Raw genomic sequence first — 20,430 nt, forward strand, 5'->3', positions numbered from 1 at the left:
TAGCATCTGTAAAGCCAGAAGCCTTGGCAGGGCGAGGTGTAGTACATAAAACTAATTAAAAATACTCTAGATCCCAAGGCAATTATCTTTAAGAGTTGGTTATAGAGAAGACACTGTGGTAGCATTACTCCTTTTTGCTTGCTGGTGGATGTAGTGGTGGTGGCATCAGCAGCACTATTTTTGTCTCCCTACCCCTTTAACCTAATTTTCAGATGTGGACCCAGAAATCCTATTTTAAAGTATTTCCCCTTCATGGCTGTCCTCTACTTCTTACCTGGGATATTTGCTGTTTGATTCTCAGGCCTGTGGCTCATGTCTTCAGTACTTACATCGATGCAAGAGTCCTTCTGTGTGACCATTGCTGTATAATGGCCACATGAGCAACAGCTACTCTTCGAGCGCCTACATTCTCTCTCAAACCTCACTCTACTGGATCAGGTTTCGCAAAAGCCAAGCCAAACCAAGCCATACTGACATCTACAAAGCTACCAAGAACAGTAAATAGTTAATTGCCATCCACCAAGATTTGTTGTAGCTGTGGTTCCTTTTTAATTAATTATGCCCCTCCCCCCGCATTTCCTGTTACATAAGAACTATTAGAAAAAGCCATGTCCATTGCTGTAGCAATGCTCAAGATAAGCAAGGTGTTGAAATACAGATAAGATCATTTTAGGAAATACTTTGTAAAATACTTTATTTGATAAAATTGCTGTAATATCAGAACAAAACCAAATAAAAAAGTCCTATCCATGATTATGTCTTGTTTGCAATATTTCATATGTATGTACCTTTGCTTCCACAAACATCACTCCCTCCACAACAAAATCTCCATCTAGGTTCTTATACTACTCTATCACTGCAGCATTTGGATACCACAGTCATGGCATAACATAAGAACTTGAAAAGGACTTCCAGGCTTAAGATACCTACATTCATTGGTTTAAATAAATACAGTGTCAAGTGACCATATATTTAAAACAGACATGGCAATAACTTTTTTACTACAGACATTTTGATCTTGCCACAATCCATTAGTAACATCACTCTGTAACAGAGGTCCCCAAACTGTGGGGCAAACACTCACGGGACAAGGGGAGGGCATGGTGGGGCCCAGGCCATCCCCCATGGGAGTGGGGACGGAGCACCACCCAGGCCTTTCGCTCCCACCTCTGCTCCAGCCCCAGCCCCAGCTTCAGCCCCCTTATCCCTGACCATGTCTCTTCTCCCACCTCCCCACCCTGAAGTCACAGCTAGAGGTTCAGCTTCCTCTTTTGGTTATTCATCCCCATGCTCCTGTATCATCTACAACCAGGCTGAGGTTATATCACAAGGGGCTGCATATGAAATGGCCATCCGTTTTCCAAGAACAGTTATCAAATTATGTTTAATCACTATTTCTCCTAGCCTAAAACCTACCCTCTAATACTGCTTGAGAAGTTTTCTTAAAACACACACTTAAATGTTCCTTTCAAGTTTCTTTTTCAGGATATGGCAGCTAAGTTACATACAAATAGATGTCAGCAAAAAATGGCCCCAGGAAACATTAAGAAACCAGATTTCAAACATCAGGAAGTTTGGGGAAGTCCAGATCCTGGGATTTTTGCCTGAAGTCCATCTATACTTGTTGGGCTTGTTAAAGTAACTCAAACCTGAGATGGATCAGGTCCTGGACAGCAGGAGAATAATGAGCTTACACACACAATTCTGTGGCTCACTTTGTAAGAAAAGCATTCTCTCATGGAACTATCTCCCTTCCCAACATCCCCCCATGGACAATTCTCAGATCTCAGCAGGAAAAAAAAAAATCTTTGGCCCTGTGAAACCGCAGTTGCATTTAAAAATAAATAAATAAAGGTAGAATCAGCTGGATAGGAAGCATACAGCATAGCAACTGACCCTCCCCAAAGGGCCAATTTAGATACAGCAGTGCAATCTTTTGTGTATTTCCTTTTCCAAATTACTCAGGCGAGTCCCAAGTGGTCCAAACTGCAAAACAAAGGCAGGATTTAGGATGCATTGAGTTTTCTTGTCCAGTTAGAAAGGGGGAAGGGTTTCAGAATGGACAGATCTGATCAAAATAGGATGTCACCAAGTGTTTTAAAAGAAAAAATGCCAAAGAAATGAGTATTTAAATGAAAAAACTGCAGTAACTGCAGTCAGTCAACTTCATTCCCAGTACTAGTGTACTACAGTAACAGCATTCAGGGTCAGTGGCCTTTGCATCACAGGAGTCGAGTCCTAAAAGGACATCCATGATCCCACAGACCAGTATTCTGGACAAATAGATAGCTTCTTCGGTGCTCTCCAGCATTATAGCCCTTTTTAAGCAAAGGGCAGCATGGACTTTCCCAGAACAAGATGTATTTGCCAACAGCCAACTCACTGGTGTCAGAAGGCTAATCCAGAACACATTTTAGCTTTCAGGGGAGAGAACCAAGGAAAGGTACATCTGATATTCTGACAGACGGGATGGCAGACCAGGTAGAAATAGTACAAGCGATATGAAGAAACGTGCAGACATACAAACCTCAAATTTAAAATATATTCAGAACTCAGAAGTGTGCGTCTAACAGCATGGGTAAGGCACAATGCCAGCTACAACATAGCTCAGCCAATGCACCTCCATTCTGACCTACAGCATGCCCCCTGCTATTCCAGCCCCAGATCTCCCCCTCCCCACAGCTCTGCTAGTGAACCTCACATTGACCTGCAGTAGCTCCAGGCTTTTCATGCTCAAACACTGACAGGTGGACAGAGGGCGCATTTATACACACAAAGCCTTATTTGCATTAATGATCTTCAGAGCCCCAGGTTTCACTAGCCTTTCACCTTTTGAGCAAACTTGTGATAACTCAGTGCACCTCCGTACACATGGAACTGAACAATAAAAAAAAGGCATTTGAGAAGGAATGTCTATTCTTACTTACATAAGATCTAATTAAATAATTTCCCCTCTGATGTGTGCTACTAATATAGTATAAATTACACTTCAGATGACTGCCTTTGAAAACAAGTGGCAAAGACACTAATAAATACTTCATCTTCATACATGACAGCTGAACATGTCCTCATTCGCTGCACTAAGAAGAGCTTGTAGTAGATCTGATGACAGGAAGAGATGCCATTCTGTAATTCTTCATAACACTGTATATGCCACTGACCAAGAACACCAGCGATATGGCTGCAAAGTAACTAGCGTAGATCATGAACTGCAGAGTGGGAGAGAAAATTGGTAAGTTAAAGGTTAGCAAATCCACTCCTCTCCATCCTTATATGAAAGGAAAAATATTCAAGGTTTTTAAAAAATAAGATTGGTGAATAAAGTGTGCAGCATCTAGTTCATCATCTGGATTTCATCATTAGAACTGATGAAAGACTCTAGACAAATGGAGTTTAGTCTCCAAGACTGCTTACCTAAAAGGGACCAATGCCACAGTGTGCACACAGAAAAACCTCTCACTGAACTAAACAGGAGCTTCACTTGCACAGGGCTACAGGAACAGGTCTATAATGAACAGTGGCAGCCCAGCTCTCCCATACACCTGTGACTCAAACCCTGCCTCAATGGGGTAAGATGGGAGCTCAGCCTCCATCCATGACTACTCAGAGAAAATTAACAAGGCAGCCAACTGGTGCTAAGTGTGGTTGTGGTTGTGGACATAACTGTCAGTTAGCAACAGAACTGAAACACTTTCTTCTTCTTCCCTCTCCACACACAAGGTCACAGCAGGCCACTGAACACCCTCTGAACAGCAACAACCTGGACCAGAATCACACACAGATGACAGAGGCAGGAGAGAGGCTCCACATCCTGATTTACATCCCTTCCTTCTTCCCCAGTTAGTAAAGATAAAGCAGTGATCTTGCCTGTGTGAATATGTTTAGCCCAAGACCACTGGAGTCGACAACAATCAAGGTGAGCAAAGTCTGCAGAGCCAAGGCAATGAAAGTGTTGATACCAAACACCAGGGCGTACCGCTCCATGCTTAGATTGGTAGCAATCTGGAACCTAAGCAGAAAAACAAAGGGAGAAATGTGAATACAGGAGGAAAAGGGAAGAAGGAACTTTTCAGGGTAAAACAACGTTTAGATAAGCAAGCTATGTAGGGTGAAAAGTTAATTCATAAACTGGCTAAATATTTCCACAGCCATATCATTTGGCACTGTGATCTTACACATCTCACAAGATAAGCAGGGTCAAAGCTGGCTAGCACTGGGGAAAATGTCACAGGGAAACCCAAACTGCTGCAGAAAATAGTTTCAGAAGTTCAGTAAGTTGCACTCTTTATCTGAGTCAGTACTGAAATACTCTCTCCTGGTACCTGCGTGGCACTGTGCCATTGGAAGGGGCCATCTTTCAGCAGAGATACAGAAGACCCACCAGCACGGGGTGTATGTACTCCACACTGGCCCAGCAACTAAAGGGTTAATACAGGCACTGCCAACCACTGTTGACTGGAGGTCTCTCAGCAGCTGGGGGGATACAAGGGCTGGGAAGCAGGGGCTATCAGAAGAGTAAGCAGGCTGGAGAAAGGAGTTCCTGTCAGCAAAGTTCTAAAGAGTTGCCCAGGGATGAAGGGACCAACCCCCTGTGGTACCTGAAAACAAAGAGGGTATTCAGATTCCTGGACACTAGAAACAGACTGACCGCCCCGCTGAGTGAGCTGGGCCCATGCCCTGCTTGGCAGAAGGGGGCACGCTTGCACTGACTCACACCCTCCTCCTTTAAGGAGAAGACTTGTTATTGGAATCTGGCCAAGACAACGAATTTGTCTTACCGAGGAAAACTCCCTCGGCAGTTTACAGTGGATTATAGTATTTCCTTCACTTCCTAGCTAACCTGTGCTGTAGTGTTTGATTAAACAGTTGCTGCATTCCACTCCCGGGGCACTACCCAATATTTATAAACAATGACTTTAGTATCACAAAACCTCTGTTCTATTCCCAGGTCTGCCACTGAACTGCAGGCAATTTGTCAAAGCTCAAGTGTAAAGAAATGTAAGATCCTGGCACAAATGGTACTGCGTACATGCAAAGCATTAAGCCAGTTTTGAGACAGACAGCTATAATCTTGTCAAGTTTTTTTTATTACTTTTTTTTTTATTAAAATACCTACGTTGCTATTGTGATGAGCAGCATGTAGACAATTCTGAAGATTACATATGAGGCGTAACACAGCCAGATGTTACGAACAGTGTCCATGACATATACAGCAGCAGCAATGAGGAGGGAGAACAGGGCCAATGCCACCTCACCCCAGGTAGCCCAGGACACTTTTATGTAACCCACAGCAAATACAGCAACAGCTCCTGTAAGTAGAAAGGAAAACAAAATACAATTTGATAGCTGCTCAGACATTCAGCTTAAGTCTTCTGTGCATTAGATTAAGAGAAACCAATGTCTAAATATATGAGATGTGTACGAGGGGAGCTCCACTACTGTGTACATTTGAAAAACAGAAATTGTAGGGCCGCAAAGAACCTACAAGGCCATCAAGTCCAAACCCTTGCCGGAGGCATCCTTGACAGGTGTTTGTCTAATCAGTTCCTAAAAACCTCCAATGATGGGCATTCCATAACCTCCCTTGGAAGCCTATTCCAGTGCTTAACTACCCTTAGAGTTAGAAAGTTTCTCCTAATATCTAACCTAAATCTCTCTTGCTGCAGACTAGGCCTATTACTTCTTGTTCTATCTTCACTGGACTTGGAGAACAATTGATCACTGTCCTCTTTATAACAGATCCTAATAGATTTGAGGCTGATAAGACTTTTCGCGAGACTAAACATGCCCAGTTTGTTTAACCTTTACTCATAGAAGGTTTAGAAAACCCAGTCTATCATTTTTGTTGCTCTTCTCTTGACTCCTTCCAGTTTGTCCACATCTTTCCTGAAGTATGGTGCCTAGAACCAAATGCAGTATTTCAGCTGAGGCCTCCCCAGTGTCAAGTAGAGCAGGACAGTTACTTCCCCATGTCTTACATACAGCACTCTTGTTAAAATACCACAGAATGTTAGATTTTTTTGCAACTGCATCACATAGTTGACTCATATTCCATTTGTGATCCACTATCACCTCCAGGATCTTTTCAGCAGTACTCCCACCTAGTCAGTATTCTTTAATTTTGTAGTTGTGCATTTGAGATTTTCTTTCCTATGCTAAGTATTTGTCTTTAATTAATTTAATCTTGTTCATTTCAGACAAGTTCCCCAATTTATCAAGGTCATTCTGAATTTTAATCCTGTCCCCCAGAGTGCTAGCAATCTCTCTGTTTGGTGTCATCTGCAAATTTTATAAGGACACTCGCCACTCCATTAGCCAAGTCATTAATGAAAATATTGACGAGTACCAAACCACAAGAGTGGCCCTCATGGGATACCCTCTCAGTTTGGCAGTGAACCGTTAATAACTACTTGGAGTATGGTCTTTTCAACCGGCTGTGCACCCACCCTACAATAATTTCACCCAGACCACATTTTCCCTAGTTTGCTTATGAAAACGTCACGTGGGACTGTGTCAAAACCCTTATTAAAATCAAGAGAGAGTAGGATTCTCAACAGTACTCAACATTGGCCTAACTCATCTCTAGTTGAAGTCTATGGTAACCGCCTACTAGACTTCAATGGGAATAAAATCAAGTTAATACCAAGTGTTTTTGAAAATCCCACCCTAGGTCTGCAAGAGAGCAACCTGGTGCCTCAGACTGTAGCTGTTTCACTCGTTCTCATACAATCTTCCGGCTCAGACCTGAATGAGCTATTCTGACCCCATCATCGGGAGGTACTGTACTCGAGCAGTCAGGTTTGTTCTGTTACTGATTTAAACTTGTCCGAGCACTATGGAGGCAGGTGGTCTAATGGTTAAGACAGAGAGGTGGGAATTAAACCTGCTGGGTTCTGTGCTTAGAACATGATGGTCTGTACAGCGCCAAGTCTCTTATGATCTAGTCCTCACAGGTGCTGAGCAACCCTTTCCCACTGAACCCCACACAAGTGCTCAGCACCTCTGGGGAAGGGAAGGAATACAAGGCCATGCATATTTATTGCCTCAGTTTCCCCAACTAGGCTAGGAGGGCAATACTGCATTAGGCTCCATAGCTGTGTATCATTTAGTGCTCCTCTGAGTCAGCACATTAGAGCAGTATTAAAAGTATCCCCACAGCTGTGACAAATAATGTCCAGTAGACTTCTCCTATTACACAAAAGTTTTTCACTTATGCCTTACCTGACCCTTTCAGTCAAGCAAGACCTTTGGCAACTGAGGTTACAGGTCAGACTACTTTGAGGCTCACAAGTTTCTTCCAATACTTCCAACTAAAAATGGTGGCAGCTCTTTCTGCTTGATCAATAAAGCCATATATTTTAAACTGGCAGTCATGTTAACACCTAATAGTACACAGGGAGTCTGTCATACACCTGGAGAGTTTTGTTAAACATTCCAGAGCTGCAGCTGCTTTGGGAGGGTTATGTAACACTGCACATCGCAGGTAGAAAGACCAGGTATTTCAACATTTCAATACCTACCTCTTGGATTACAAAATCAGTGCAGTGCAGCTGAGTCACCCTTAGACATTTCACATGAAACTCACCCAATGAAAATCTGATTCAGTGCCATTCTCTCGCCTATACATGGTAGGAAGCACTTCAACCACAGACCTGTTTTGGCAATACTGAGTTTGAAGGATGTAACATGCTATTTCTATGGTTTGTTATACTGTTTAGATGCCTTGTGACATGCACCCTTTGAAACTGGAGTTAAGTAGATAGCTTACCTAGTAGTGTGGAAACTGCCTCCACGCCACCATTATAGATCTCGAACCTCTGAGAAGGCAGCACCATTTCCCACAAGCCTTGTGTGTAGTTTATTACCTGGAAGTAGCCACAAGTTGAGAATGCCCACCACACAGACCAGCAGAGCATAGGCCGGGAGGAATAGCACTGCAGGAAGTCCCGCCATAGCTCTCTGAGCACCTTTGAGATATCCACTTTCTCCTCCTGCACAGATTTAAAAAACAAACAAAAACAAAAAAATTCAAAATCCCACTTCTGAATGATTCACCTTACTCCACAAGTGCACTTACCACTGGCAGGAAGTGCCAAAGCAATAGCCCTGGATACTCCACAACTGAGTCTGTCACAGAGCAGGCAATAAAGCATCCCCACCAGGCTGTCCCAGCAACACGCTTTCCCACCCTAACCCTGCACAGGTGAAGAAATAGTTCATTCTCCATGATCTATGTAAACCTTGGCCTCTGTGCTCTAAGGGCACAGTTGTGGTGGAGAAGAGATTGATTTCCCCACCCTATTCACTGGAACTGGACAGAAGCGACCACCTTACTTCACACAGGCCACAGAGCCATCAAATAACAGCTTCAAGTCATTGCCAACCTGACCTGGATTTGAGCCAGAGACCAAGTAGTAAGAGTTTGAGAGCAACCACGGAAGTTGTTTCCCACAAAATCAGTTTTCAGAGATTACAGTTATTCAAATTAGTGGTCCTATTACATAGCTTCATACCCCATTTATCAAGAGATGCAATACAATTACATAAGTCAAAAGGCTCAGACAATCAGATATGTTGTCTGGAGAAGATCTGAAGAGCGATGGAGAGTCTGTGAGCAAAGATAGAAGAAGATTGTTTCAACAGACATAGGAGCTGCAAAGCAGAAGTTTTGTGCAACCACAGTTGCTGCACCATATGAAGAAAAAGAAACTTAAGTTCTCTTCTCATGCAGCTCACCTAGAATGAGGTTGGGTAGAGACAGATTTTTTTAAGTGTTTGCCTTGGGTGGGGAGAACAGAAATTAATTATCCATCAGAGAGGCTGGTTACTTTAGTATCTAATATGGAATTATATTCCCTACTGCTTTATGTGAACAGCACTAGAGAAAATTAAAACTGGTTTGCTTTGTAATAGAGATGCTAGATTTCAGACTCCTTTGGTTCACTAGCAGATCGAGCAACTCCTCACACCAAATGAAAATAACAGTATGCAGGAGCTGTACAGAGTAATTTGTATTGTACCAAGACACTGCAGGGTTCTTCCCAAAACCATTAAGGGTCATATAAGCACCATTAGGATTTCTCCTTCCCAAACCCCCTGCAATGAACATCAGCAGCCCCTTATGCATGGAATGCCCTTCCTGAACTAGTTTGTGAAGCTCCTGCCTTGTCCTTCAAATCAGTCCTCAAAACCCAGTTCTACTGTGATGCCTATTAGCAACTGGAGGCTTTATATGCAAGTTACATTTATTTAAAAAAAATGTTGAGAATGTTAAGGTTGAGAAGTTAAGCCCCTGAAAGTCAGGAAAAGCCATATTTATGGTGGCCTGTGCAATCTTAATTTTACCCCAGTATACACCCATTCTGTACACTGAATGAAGCAGGGGTCCTGTGGGGGAAAAAGCAGTATATGATCATGCAATTAGACATCATCATAATGTGTCAACACACGAGGGCCAAATTAAGGTTACCCAGGCAATTGTAAAACTGGCATTTCCCTACTTTCGAGTGCTGGACTCTGCAACCTAAATAATATTATTTTCATTTAATTTGAGTTTTTTTGTTTAAAAAGATAACCAAGTTCTACTGTGGACAGCCCTCCTCCCTGAATCATGCTATGCTGAATGTGAACGAGACTAGGTGTGGGAGGGGGATGTTAGCTTTCTGACGCAAAAAATACCTCACCGATGCCAGCTTAATGTTTACTGTAAAAGGAGAGAGTAGCTGCTCAGTAATGACCAGCTTCTCTCACTTTTCAGGAATGACCAGGCCAGGATTCTCAGACCCACATGAATCAGAGCCCCTGAAGACAAGAGTTTTACAGACTACCAGCCCTTCCAGCCACTCTCTTGAGCCTCCAATACTACAAAGTGAATGGCAACTGGCATGCTTGGTTTCACTCAGTCAATAGGACAGTAAATAACACCGGTCATCCAAGGATCACAGAGCATTTACCAGTGGACATTATGGTTAGGTTAAGTGACTTGCCCATGGTTCAATTCATGGCAAGGGCCCTACTAAATTCAAGGCTGTGAAAAATGTGTCACGAACCATGACATCAGATCCCCACCATGAATTGTAGCTATTGTAGGGGAGAAGGAGGGGCATGGCTCTTACTGTGCATCAGGGTCCTGCTGATAGCTCCAGTGGGGCTGAGCAGGGACAACACTTCCTCTTCCCTTGCACGACTGTTCTCAGGGGGAGATCAGACCCACCATTGGACATCTCCCAAAGCTGCAGGAAGCTCCGTGGCTACGCTGCCTTCAGAGCGTGGCTGTGAAGGCAGCAGCCATGGAGCTTCCTCCAGCTGGGGGAGGCTCCTGGAGGTGGGTCTGATTTCCTCCGTGCTGCTAGGAGGGCCCCAGCCGGGCTGAGGAAGGACGGAACTTCCTCATGGGGGGGAGGGAGAGAACGGGGAACTGCAGTGAATGGGAGCTGCAGGGGCAATGCCTGTGGGCAGGTGCAGTGTGCAGGGCCACCTTCCCTTCCCCACACCAGGAGCCGCTGCCAGACATGCCAGCTGCTTCCAGGAGCAGCGCAGGGCCAGGGCAGGCAGGCAGCCTGCCTTAGTCCCACCGCGCCACCACTCGGGAGCTGCCTCAGATAAGCGGCGCCTGTAGGAGTGTGCACCCCAAACTCTTCTTGCACCCCACACCCTCTCCTATATCCCTAACCTCTGCCCCAGCCCCCTCCCAGAACCCACACCTTGCACCCCAACCCTCTGAGCCCCCTCCCTGAGCCAGCACCCCATATCCCCACCTGCACTCCAATCTCCTGCCCCAGCCCTGAGAGTTCTTCTGCACCCAAACTCCTGCCCAGAGCCTGCACCCTAACCCCCTCCTGCACCCCCAATCTCAGCTCAGAGCCCCTCCCACACTCTGAACCCATCGGCCCCAGCCCAGAGCCTGCACACCCTCCCAACCCAGTGAAAGTGAGGGAGGGTGGGGGAGAGTGAGCAACAGAGAGGGGATGGAGTGATTGGAGCGGGGCTTCAGAGAAGGGGGAGGTCAAAGGTGTTTGAGTGTGTGTAATTACTGTTATTTCTACATTTTCTTTATGGTAGATTCTGGGTTGCACTTAAATTCAAAAAGTGATTTTGTGCTTAAAAAGGTTGGAGACCACTGCTCTAGTAGCTATCAGACACTCCCTATGGAATGATTTCTTGGTGCTCGGCCAGTTGCAGTGAGTTCAGTAATTGTCTAGATCCTTGTTCTCTGGGTGGGTGCAAACAAATGTAATTTTCTAATGACAAAACACAACCAGTTTGAGGACATATCAGCACGAAACAGTGGATGCTGTTTCTATTCTTGCTCTGAGCAGAGGATTTCAGGTAGAGCATGGATTTAGGCGTAGGAAAGTTAGGGAACAGATTTGCTATGTAGGAAGCAGCCACTGATTTTTCAGGTCCAAAGTGGCAGGTGTTGGATGCTTCAGAAGGCAGGATCCCCTAAACATTTTTTTAAATTGTACAATGCTGCACGTGGAGATATAAAACTCTTCCCTAAACCCTGTAGCCATCAGTTTATGCTCCTGAGATTCAACTGCCATTATCTTAACATGCAAACCATTATAGAGCAATGTTATTCAGCTCTACTTTGGTTTTAAAAAGTTATAATAATGGAGCCTCAGTATTTAAGTATCTGGTGTAATTTAACTTCTTAGATGACTGTAGTTGATCTCAGAGAGCATTCCCTTTATTTTAGATTCTCCATCAAGGTCTCCTTGTTCTTGTATTACAGGACTTTTTTTTTTTTTCTAAACTAACTGGTATTTTTTTCAGTAAATCCCTCAAACAGCACAGAATGACATGTTTTTATTACTGAGTGTTTTCAGCATATTGAGTATGCTGCAATGGAAGACAGGATCCTTGCCTCAGGTAGCCCACACTCAACTGCCTCAACATATCCTTTCCCCCCAAGTAGAAGAATTCTGAAGGTGTTTACAGCTATTGCTAGATGAAATGATCAGTGAAACTGACAAGGAAAGTGCTATCCTATTGCTGATGCCACTGTGGACAAATAGTCCAGATACTGGTGGGACTGACTGAACAAATCCCTGGGCTGAAGGTCAGAAAGGAGGAAGGCTTTTGATCAAGATCACTTGTTCAACAGTCCATTACATATACTTGAGTGATCCAGGAACTCTCCCACCCCATCCCACTAAAAGCAGTAAAATAAAAGAAAGACTTCCCTTCATCTATGCTCAGCGGTTCCTCCAGTTCTCTCAGTAAAGGGGCCTTGCAAAACTGTTAGATTGGGTAAGATTAATTCCCTGGAATGTTAATAGGTTTAATTCTCAGCGGTAGCCTATGAAAGGATAAACCTTTCTGGTTAAAATGAAGCCCAACATTGTTGCCCTCCTTCCACTCATTGCTAGGGATAATATTTGAAGAGAAACCTGGTTGGGGAGACTGACACATTATATAGCCACACTGGCTCTAGCTCTGTTGAAATTCTCATGCAGGATTTTATTTTACCTTGCAACTCCCTTTTGCAGGGACTTCTCACGTCGCAGCTTTCCAGCATGTGCAAGAGTGATACGGTCCAAGTTCTTGTGCTTGCTTGTACTACTGTGAATCTTGCCCCAAACTTAACTTCACTGACTCTCCATTCACTTCAGGATCCAGCTAGTGAGTGATTTATTTGTATTAAAACTCTCCATGGACTTACTCTAACCCATCTTATGGACCTGGTCTCTCCATACTCCCCTCAAATTCAGCATCAGCCTCTGCCCGATCAAAGTTGTGACCAAATGCACCCCTGTATTCACACCCTAGTGCAGGGGTCTCAAACTCAAATGACCACGAGGGCCACATGAGGACTAGTGCATTGACCCAAGGGACGCATCACTGACACACACCCCTCCCTGCCTCTGGCCCCGCCTCTTCCCACCCCTTCCCCATCCCATTCCAACCCCTTCCCCGAAGTCCCCAACCCAACGCTGCCCCAGGGGGTGCAGAAAAGGTGCAGGGTGCACCAGGGGCTCAGGGCAGGGAGTTGAGGTGCAGGAGGTGACGGTGTGGCAGGGGGCTCAGGGCAGGGATTTGGTGTGTGGGGTGCAAGAGGGTGAGGGGTGCGGCACAGGGTCAGGGTGCAGCAGGTGGCTCAGGGCAGGGAGTTCAGGAGGGGTGCGGGATATGGCAGGGGGCTCAGGGCAGGGAGTTCAGGAGGGGTGCGGGATGTGGCAGGGGGCTCAGGGCAGGGAGTTGAGGTGCAGGAGGTGATGGTGTGGCAGGGTGCTCAGGGCAGGGAGTTGGTGTGTGGGGTGCAAGAGGGTGAAGCACGGGGTCAGGGTGCAGCAAGGGGCTCAGGGCAGGGAGTTGGGGTGAGGGATGCGAGCTCCAGCCTGGCGCCGCTTACCTAGAGTGGCTCTGGGGTCGCAGCGGCACACACCGGGGCCAGGGCAGGCTCCCTGCCTGCCTGCCCTGGCCCCCGGCCCCACGCTGCTCCGTTCCAGGAAGCAGCTGGAACCGTGTCCCTGCAGCCCCTGGGGGAGGGGCTCAGGGTTCTGTGCCCGTCTGCTGGTCTTGCCGCTCCTCCAGGTACCTCCCACGAAGCTCCCATTGGCCGCGGTTCCCTGTTCCTGGCCAATGGGAGCTGCGGGGGGCAATGCAGGAACCCTCTGCCCGCCCGCCCTCCCCCTCCTCCCCCCTCCCGGACCGAAGGGGCGTGCTGCCAGCTGCTTCAGAGATCTGCTCGGGACTCACAACGCTGCAGGGGGCAATCCCGCGGGTAGGCAGAGGGGCGGCGGGGGGGTTGGGAGGGAACTTGGCGGGCCACACGCAAGAGCCCCGCGGGCCTTATGCAGCCTGCGTGTTTGAGACCCCTGTCCTAGTGTAATCATTTTTGTACAAAATATGCTTTTTGAGGTATCACATGAAAACTAAAAACTCACTGATCAATAATATCATGGTAAAGTGTACGGAGCTACATTATATGTCAAGTTACCAATTCCCCCTGTATGATGTTGGTAGCACATTATCAAACCCATGCCGCTGTGACTAGAAAGCAATGGTCATCAGGTCTGTCCTAAACAAAGGAATGTGTTTACCTCCATTTACATTTACCATTGAGATGGTGCAAGGCTGCATTTCAGCATACACAAGAGAGAAGAAAGAGGATGGGAACACCTTCACCCCCAGACTCCACGTATCCACATTTACTGTTTGCATAAACTTTGCTTTGAAGGCTAATCCTCAGAAGAATCTACTTCAAAGAGGGACTGGACTATAAAAGTGAGAGGCAAATACACACTTGGATCTCTCTCTCTCTCTCTCTTTCACCTAAGACAACAAAGGAACAAACCTTTGGACTTTTGGGAGGGGTTTTTACCTTGAGCCAAGTCTAGCTTGTTTAGTTTTAATTAAAGAATAGAAAGTTTCTTTACATACAAAGTGATTTTGAGTACAAATATAAGGCATTAAACTCAGAAACGGTTAAAAGAGAAACAAAGATAAGTCTTAGTTCCCAAAAAGCATTTTATCTAATATGGCGTTTAAACTGAATTGTTTGGTAACTCCAAGTAGCAAACCGTTGTACATTGACCCCTTACTTGGGCAACAGACCTATAATATCTGGAGTGTCCAGGAGAGGGCTGGGCAGCGAAGAACATATTTTTGGGGAAAATTTGGGAGTGGGAGCGTGTTGGGGTCAACCTGCAAGTAATAATGAAGGCTGCTGGAAGCAAGAGTGTGACTGCAATGTTCCTGACAGGCTCCTGGGGTCAGAATTGCTGGACCAGGGTTGTGACTACACAGACACTCGGGGTGTGATCTGCATGCTGGCAGGCTGATTGTGAGCGACCCAAGATTGAAGAGCAAGCAGTGACATCCCCTCACTGGTTTGGATTGCCCCTCAGAATGTGATACAAATAGCACCAGCAACAGTGCAAGAGTTTTCTCCTCTATAGCTCCTAATATCTTTTCATTAAGCTGACTCTCCATCTCATATCAAGTCCCTCCTGAAGGACTTCTTTATCGATGAGTCCTTTGTCACTTACTGATCTTATACCTGTACCACAGTGTATACACACAAGCATTTGCTGTGATTTATTGTCACTCGTTAAAGAATTTCAGCAGAGTTAGTACAAAAGGTACTCTAAGATACTTCTGAGATCAAAAAATAGGACTAAGTTTGTTGTAATCCAGTTACAGCAACTACATATGCCAAGTGGTAATAAGTTAATTATATAACTGGGCAACTGGACAAATGTAAAATACTCCCACAGGCTTGCGTCAGAACTTAGTGCACACAACCCTAAATTCTTGTACTGACTCAGTATCTTCCTGGCCAGATTAAATGATTAGCAAATTCACCCGCAATGAAACTCTATAGTTCCTCAGTTTTTCCCCCCTCACTCAGTTATTGAGGTGGCAGCTGCAAGCTGCATATTGTGATGCCATGGGGGTATATTAACTGTACTTTGGGCACCCATAAGGTTCTTACCCCCCGCCCCAAAGTGTTTCATTTCTTAAATAACTAAATAGGAATTTATGAATTTCCTCTTTGATAATATAAAGCACTAGAGAATTTTAAATAAAGTGACCAGGTACCTGCAGGAATAATGCACTACATGTGTTTTTCAAAGTTCGGGTCGTGAGCCAGTACTGGATCGTGGCATGTAAGGCACTGAGTCGCCTTGCTCAGCACCCTGGGACATCAGTGGTGCTGCTCAGGTAAGGCAGGCTAATGCCTACCTGCTCCGACACCGCCCAGGAGCCGGGCCTGCTGATGGCTTTTTCCGGGGCACAGCACGGTCCGTGGTGCCAGGACAGGCGAGAAGCCTGCCTTAGCAACCCCACTGTGCCGCTGACCAGGAGCTGCCGGAGGTAAGTCCGCGCCCAATCCCCTGCCCCAGCCTTGAGCCCCCTCCAAACCTGGGACCTCTTCATGCACACCAAACCCCTCACCCCCTGCCCCACCTCAGAGCCCGCACCCCCAGCCCAGAGACCTCACCCCCCTCCCACACTCCAACCCCCTTCCCCAGCCCAGAGCCCTCGCTCACATCCTGAACCCCTCATTCCTGGCCCCACCCTACAGCACTCACCCCCATCCCACACCCTTCATCCCCAGGCATCAACAGTTTTCTTCAATTGGGTCCCCAGAAAAAAAGTTTGAAAACCACTTCACTACAATACTGTGTGATCAAAAGGAAACCAGGAAAGCACTTTCCTGTGCCATGCATAGGTGAGGAGGTGGAGAGGGATACTTTTTGCTGTCAGGTAATTGAGACACACAGTTCACTACATATACAAGGTGGTCATGATAGTGACACATTCCAGGGAAATGGAAGACAACAGGATGGCTTACCTGTGTCTCTGCAGAATGCTCTTCTACATTTAAGGGAACTTTCGATTCAATATCTTCCCACCCAGGGACCCTTTTTAAGGCAGGATCATCTTGGATGACAGCTCCATTTTTACAATCTAGAACTTTCATCTCCCTACTGACCTGGCTTCTCAAGACGTGGTGAAAGAAAAGACTTTTCTGTGGCATTGGCAGAAACCAAGCTGTGGCAAAAGCCACAGACACAGAGGTCAGGGAGAGGACATTCAAGCTGAACAGAGACCAATTGGCAACCGATACCAGAACCTGTCCACAGATGGAACCCACAGTGTAACCCACCAGGGTGGCACTTCGACAGTAGCTGGTGACTTTCTGGTACAAGTTCAAATCCACAATGCTATAGATGTAGGAATAATAGGCAATCTCTGTAGCTGTCACCAATCCATAGAAGAACTCGAGGAACTGAATAGCTAGCAATCCTTGGGCGTAGAGCAGCATGAACCACGTCACTATAAGGCTCAGTCCCTGGAGAAGGATTACAGGTTTATACCTGAGATAGTCTGTTGCAAGGAATACAGGAAACAGCAACACCAAATAAGAGTAGGTCCATACCGGATAAATTTCATTGAAAACCTGTAAGAAGAAAAGCAAGCCATTAACCAATCACCTGGGAAAGTAAACTCTGTGTATTTGAAAGTTCAAAGAAAAAGATTCCTAAACACACACATTTAAGAAACAGCAGGTTAAACCATTTCTCAGCAATGCCAACAAATGATCTCTACAATATACTGAATCAAATGCAACATCACTCCCTTCTACTTCTAGTTAGTGCTGTACAGGGAGCTAGAGGTAACAGTGGAATTGAGTTTGGTTACTTAGAATAAAAATCTTAAATGTATACATGTTCTTCCATCCCCAGAATTCCCAGAGTGCTTTACAAATATGGTAGTTTTCATCCACTAGTGAAATGCAACACCTGTTTACCAGAACATCAGACTACTATGTAGATGCTTAAGTACTTGCATAAGGCTTTCCAGGTGTAGATCACAGAGTACTTTACAGAAATGGGTAAGTTACTTTATAATATATTTATAAATCACTATACATTTTACATCCATGGAAACTGACTTGTCCAAAGTCACACAACAGATCAGTGGCAGAACCAGAACCCAGGAGGTCCTGCAACTAGTACATTTGTTCATTCCTCCAATGAAGAGGAACATTATTATTATTATTAATGTTATTAACCAAAAAGTGATCATGCTTTACTGCTCATTTGTTAGTGAAGAGATAGTAGTAGCTGTTGCTTCTCTACTTTGCTTCTCTTACTACTTTGCCATGTCACCAACTGACATTTACTTTAAATCAGTAACAAATTCACTACCAGTTATAGTGGTCGGTATCTACATGAAACAGTTGACATACAATTTTTTTTTTTTAAATAGATTCTGGATCAGTGCATCAGTTAAAAAGCCTGCCCTGAAGTTAGTCTTTAGAAAATTCCTTTTAAGATTATTTGTATGGGTTTTTCTGGTTCCCTGGTGGGAATATCTTTATAAACACCAACAAAGGGGAAATTGACTAAACACCAAGTGCTGTCAAACACTCAAACTATTTTATGTTTATACATTATGACATTCTCCTAAGCAAACCAAGGAAATGTGGTCTAGATGAAATCACTATAAGGTGCGTGCATAACTGGTTAAAAGACTGCACTAAAAGAATAATTATCAATGGTTCACAGTACAACTGGGCAGGATTTATCTAGTGGAGTCCCACTGGAGGCTCCATGGGGGCTATTACTATTCAACATTTTAATTAATGACTTAGTTAATGGAGTGGAGTGTATCCTTATAAAATTTGCAGATGACACCAAGGCAGGCAGGGTTGCAAACACTTTGGAGCCCAAGTTCAGAATTCAAAACAACCTTGACAAATTAGAGCAGTGGTCCCCAACCTTTTTCGTCTGGCACATGCCAGACAACGAGCCACGGAGGCCAATGCTGGCGGATGAGCATCCGCCGAAATGCTGCCAAGCAGCAACGTCAATAGGCGTCGCCGCCGAAATGCTGCGGAGAAGCAACGTCATCCAGAGAGGCATTGCTGCCGAAATGCTGCCGACGCCTCTGGACGACGCTGCTTCTCGGCAGCATTTCAGCGGATGCTCGTCCACCGGCCAGTACGCGGGTGCACTTAGACGCCCCGGCGGACGCCATGGCGCCTGCGGGCACCACGTTGGGGACCCCTGAATTAGAGAATCGGTCTGAAATCAACAAGATGAAATTCAATGAAGACATGCACTACACTTTGGAAGGAAAAATCAGTTACACAAACACAAAATGGGGAATAAATAATTAAGCAGTAGAACTGGAGGAAAAGATCTGGGGGATACAGCAATCACAAATAAGGGTCACTGACCTTGAATAGATTACCACAGATTTGTGGAATCCCTGTCACTAGAGGTCTTTAAGAACAGGCTAAAGAAGAATGGACTAGGAATACTTGTTCCTGCCCCAGCGTAGGGCAGGGGTAGCTAATAGGCAGACCACGTGCCAAATTCAGATCACCAGATGCTTTTGAACAGACCGCTAAATCTTATTTATCTATCATGATCATTGTTATTATTTTTGTATTATTTTCTCTAGAGTCTGGACCTCAACTATATTTTGACCAAGAAATTTGGACCTTGACAAAAAATTACCACCCCTGGCATAGGGGGATGGACTACTAGATTACCTCTCTAGGTTTCTTCCTGCCCTACATTGCAATAATTCCCTGTAAATATTTATAGCAATCTTAAGTGTAATTTAGAATTATAGTGCATACATTTTCAGACACAAGTGTGACATGTGACGGTGTCCCTTTAAACTGCTAATTTTTAGGCCATGGACATTAGGATTTTGGGAGAGCAGGTCCTCCCATGAAGATTTTCTTCCCAATAACAGCTACTCTCAATTTGTACTCTGGCACTTCCAATTGTGGGGGGTGGCCAAGGTTAGATAAAACCAAAATCCACCAGGAATACAGGCATTTCCTACAAATCAGTGACAGCTATCTCACTGCTTATAAAACCCACCTGGGGGGTAGAGAAAGACCTAGCCATACTCTCTCCAGCTTCAAGTTGAGGCATGTTAGGAGGGTAACATAGGACAAGCTTACGCTACTAACCCCTGCCATCCCCATCCTGCAGAACAATGATACATTGAATGTATACAATGCTCTTAACAGGATGATATGAAGCATTTTACAAAAGCTATTACCCCAATTTACAGAAAGGGAAGGGGAGGCATACATTTAAGGGATTTTCCCAAGTTCATAGAAAGATTCAGTGGCAGAGCTGAAGTCCTGACTCTTGCTGCCCCAAGCGAATATGTAGGCACCACTGCCTCCCTGAAGCCTAGCTTAAAAAAATTAACAAGGAGTCACATTGCAGCAGAGGGTGCAATAGCCAAACTCCACCGGGCTGATTCCATTTCGTCTCCCTACAACCCCCCGCCCTCAGACAGTCACCGCCTGAGCGGTGCCATGGGTGGGGGCGGCTGCTGTGCACAGCTGCCCTCACGCACCCCCGCAGGGGGATACTCTGTGGGGGGGGGTGCAGTTCCGGGAGCTCTGCGTGAATCCGGAGTTTGGGGGATCCCCGCATGGGGCGCAGAGAGCCCCAAACACCCGCCCCCCCCAGCAGCCCCGCGCCCCCGGCGGGCCGGTACCTGGGTCTCGGTGAGGTTCTTGTCCGGCCCCAGCAGGTAGCGGGTGAGGAAGGGCTCCGAGGGCCGCAGGCTGGCGAAGAAGCCGTACAGGCAGAGCAGCGCGGTGGGCAGCACCCAGCAGCGGCCCCGGGGAGCCCGCGCTTCCATCCGCCGGGGGGCGGCTCGCGGCTCAGCGCGGGGCGCCCCAGGGACTCGCGCGCAGAGGAACCGCCATGGGCCCGCACGTGCCGTCAAAGGCACCTCCAGCCCAGCGCCGCCGATCGAACTTACCTCCCATTGGCCAGGGGCGGGAAGGGCGCGCGGGCGGGCAGGCTTGCAACCGGCCCTCCCCTTGGACAAGCCAATGACGGCGGGCAGAATGCTGTGACGTGCGAGAGGAGGGGGGGGCGGGGGGAAGGGAGATGGAGCGCGCGCTGGCTGTGGGGACTGGGGAGGGTC

At 46.1% G+C, this 20,430-nt stretch overlaps 1 protein-coding gene across 3 annotated transcripts; it reads right to left on the reverse strand.

Annotated features, from left to right (window-relative positions):
• Window positions 1–677: 677 nt before the first annotated feature.
• Window positions 678–20,289, reverse strand: SLC19A2 (solute carrier family 19 member 2). 3 transcript variants are annotated; one of them, XM_039527421.1, is made up of 6 exons: window positions 19,993–20,289; window positions 16,448–16,915; window positions 7,769–7,991; window positions 5,117–5,309; window positions 3,868–4,009; window positions 678–3,209 (listed from the first exon to the last, which is right to left on the reverse strand). In XM_039527421.1, exons 1-6 carry the CDS (start codon window positions 20,137–20,139, stop codon window positions 3,081–3,083), a joined length of 1,302 nt encoding a protein of 433 aa, XP_039383355.1. In that variant the 5' UTR covers window positions 20,140–20,289; the 3' UTR covers window positions 678–3,080. The 3 variants fall into 3 exon arrangements, with proteins under 3 accessions (XP_039383355.1, XP_039383365.1, XP_039383349.1); XM_039527431.1 differs by having other exon boundaries at window positions 16,622–16,915; window positions 19,993–20,288; XM_039527415.1 differs by having other exon boundaries at window positions 16,307–16,915; window positions 19,993–20,288.
• Between the last annotated feature and the right edge of the window lie 141 nt (window positions 20,290–20,430).

This window comes from Mauremys reevesii, linkage group 1 (assembly GCF_016161935.1).
Source record: "Mauremys reevesii isolate NIE-2019 linkage group 1, ASM1616193v1, whole genome shotgun sequence".
NCBI lineage: Eukaryota > Metazoa > Chordata > Testudines > Geoemydidae > Mauremys > Mauremys reevesii.

Coding starts and splice junctions, on each gene's coding strand:
- SLC19A2 (XM_039527415.1), bottom strand. CDS start 20,139: ATGGAAGCGCGGGCTCCCCGGGGCCGCTGCTGGGTGCTGCCCACCGCG. Junction 16,916..19,992: donor AGAACCTCACCGAGACCCAG/GTACCGGCCCGC, acceptor TTCTTCTTACAG/GTTTTCAATGAAATTTATCC. Junction 7,992..16,306: donor AGCATTCTGCAGAGACACAG/GTAAGCCATCCT, acceptor AAATCTGTGCAG/GAGGAGAAAGTGGATATCTC.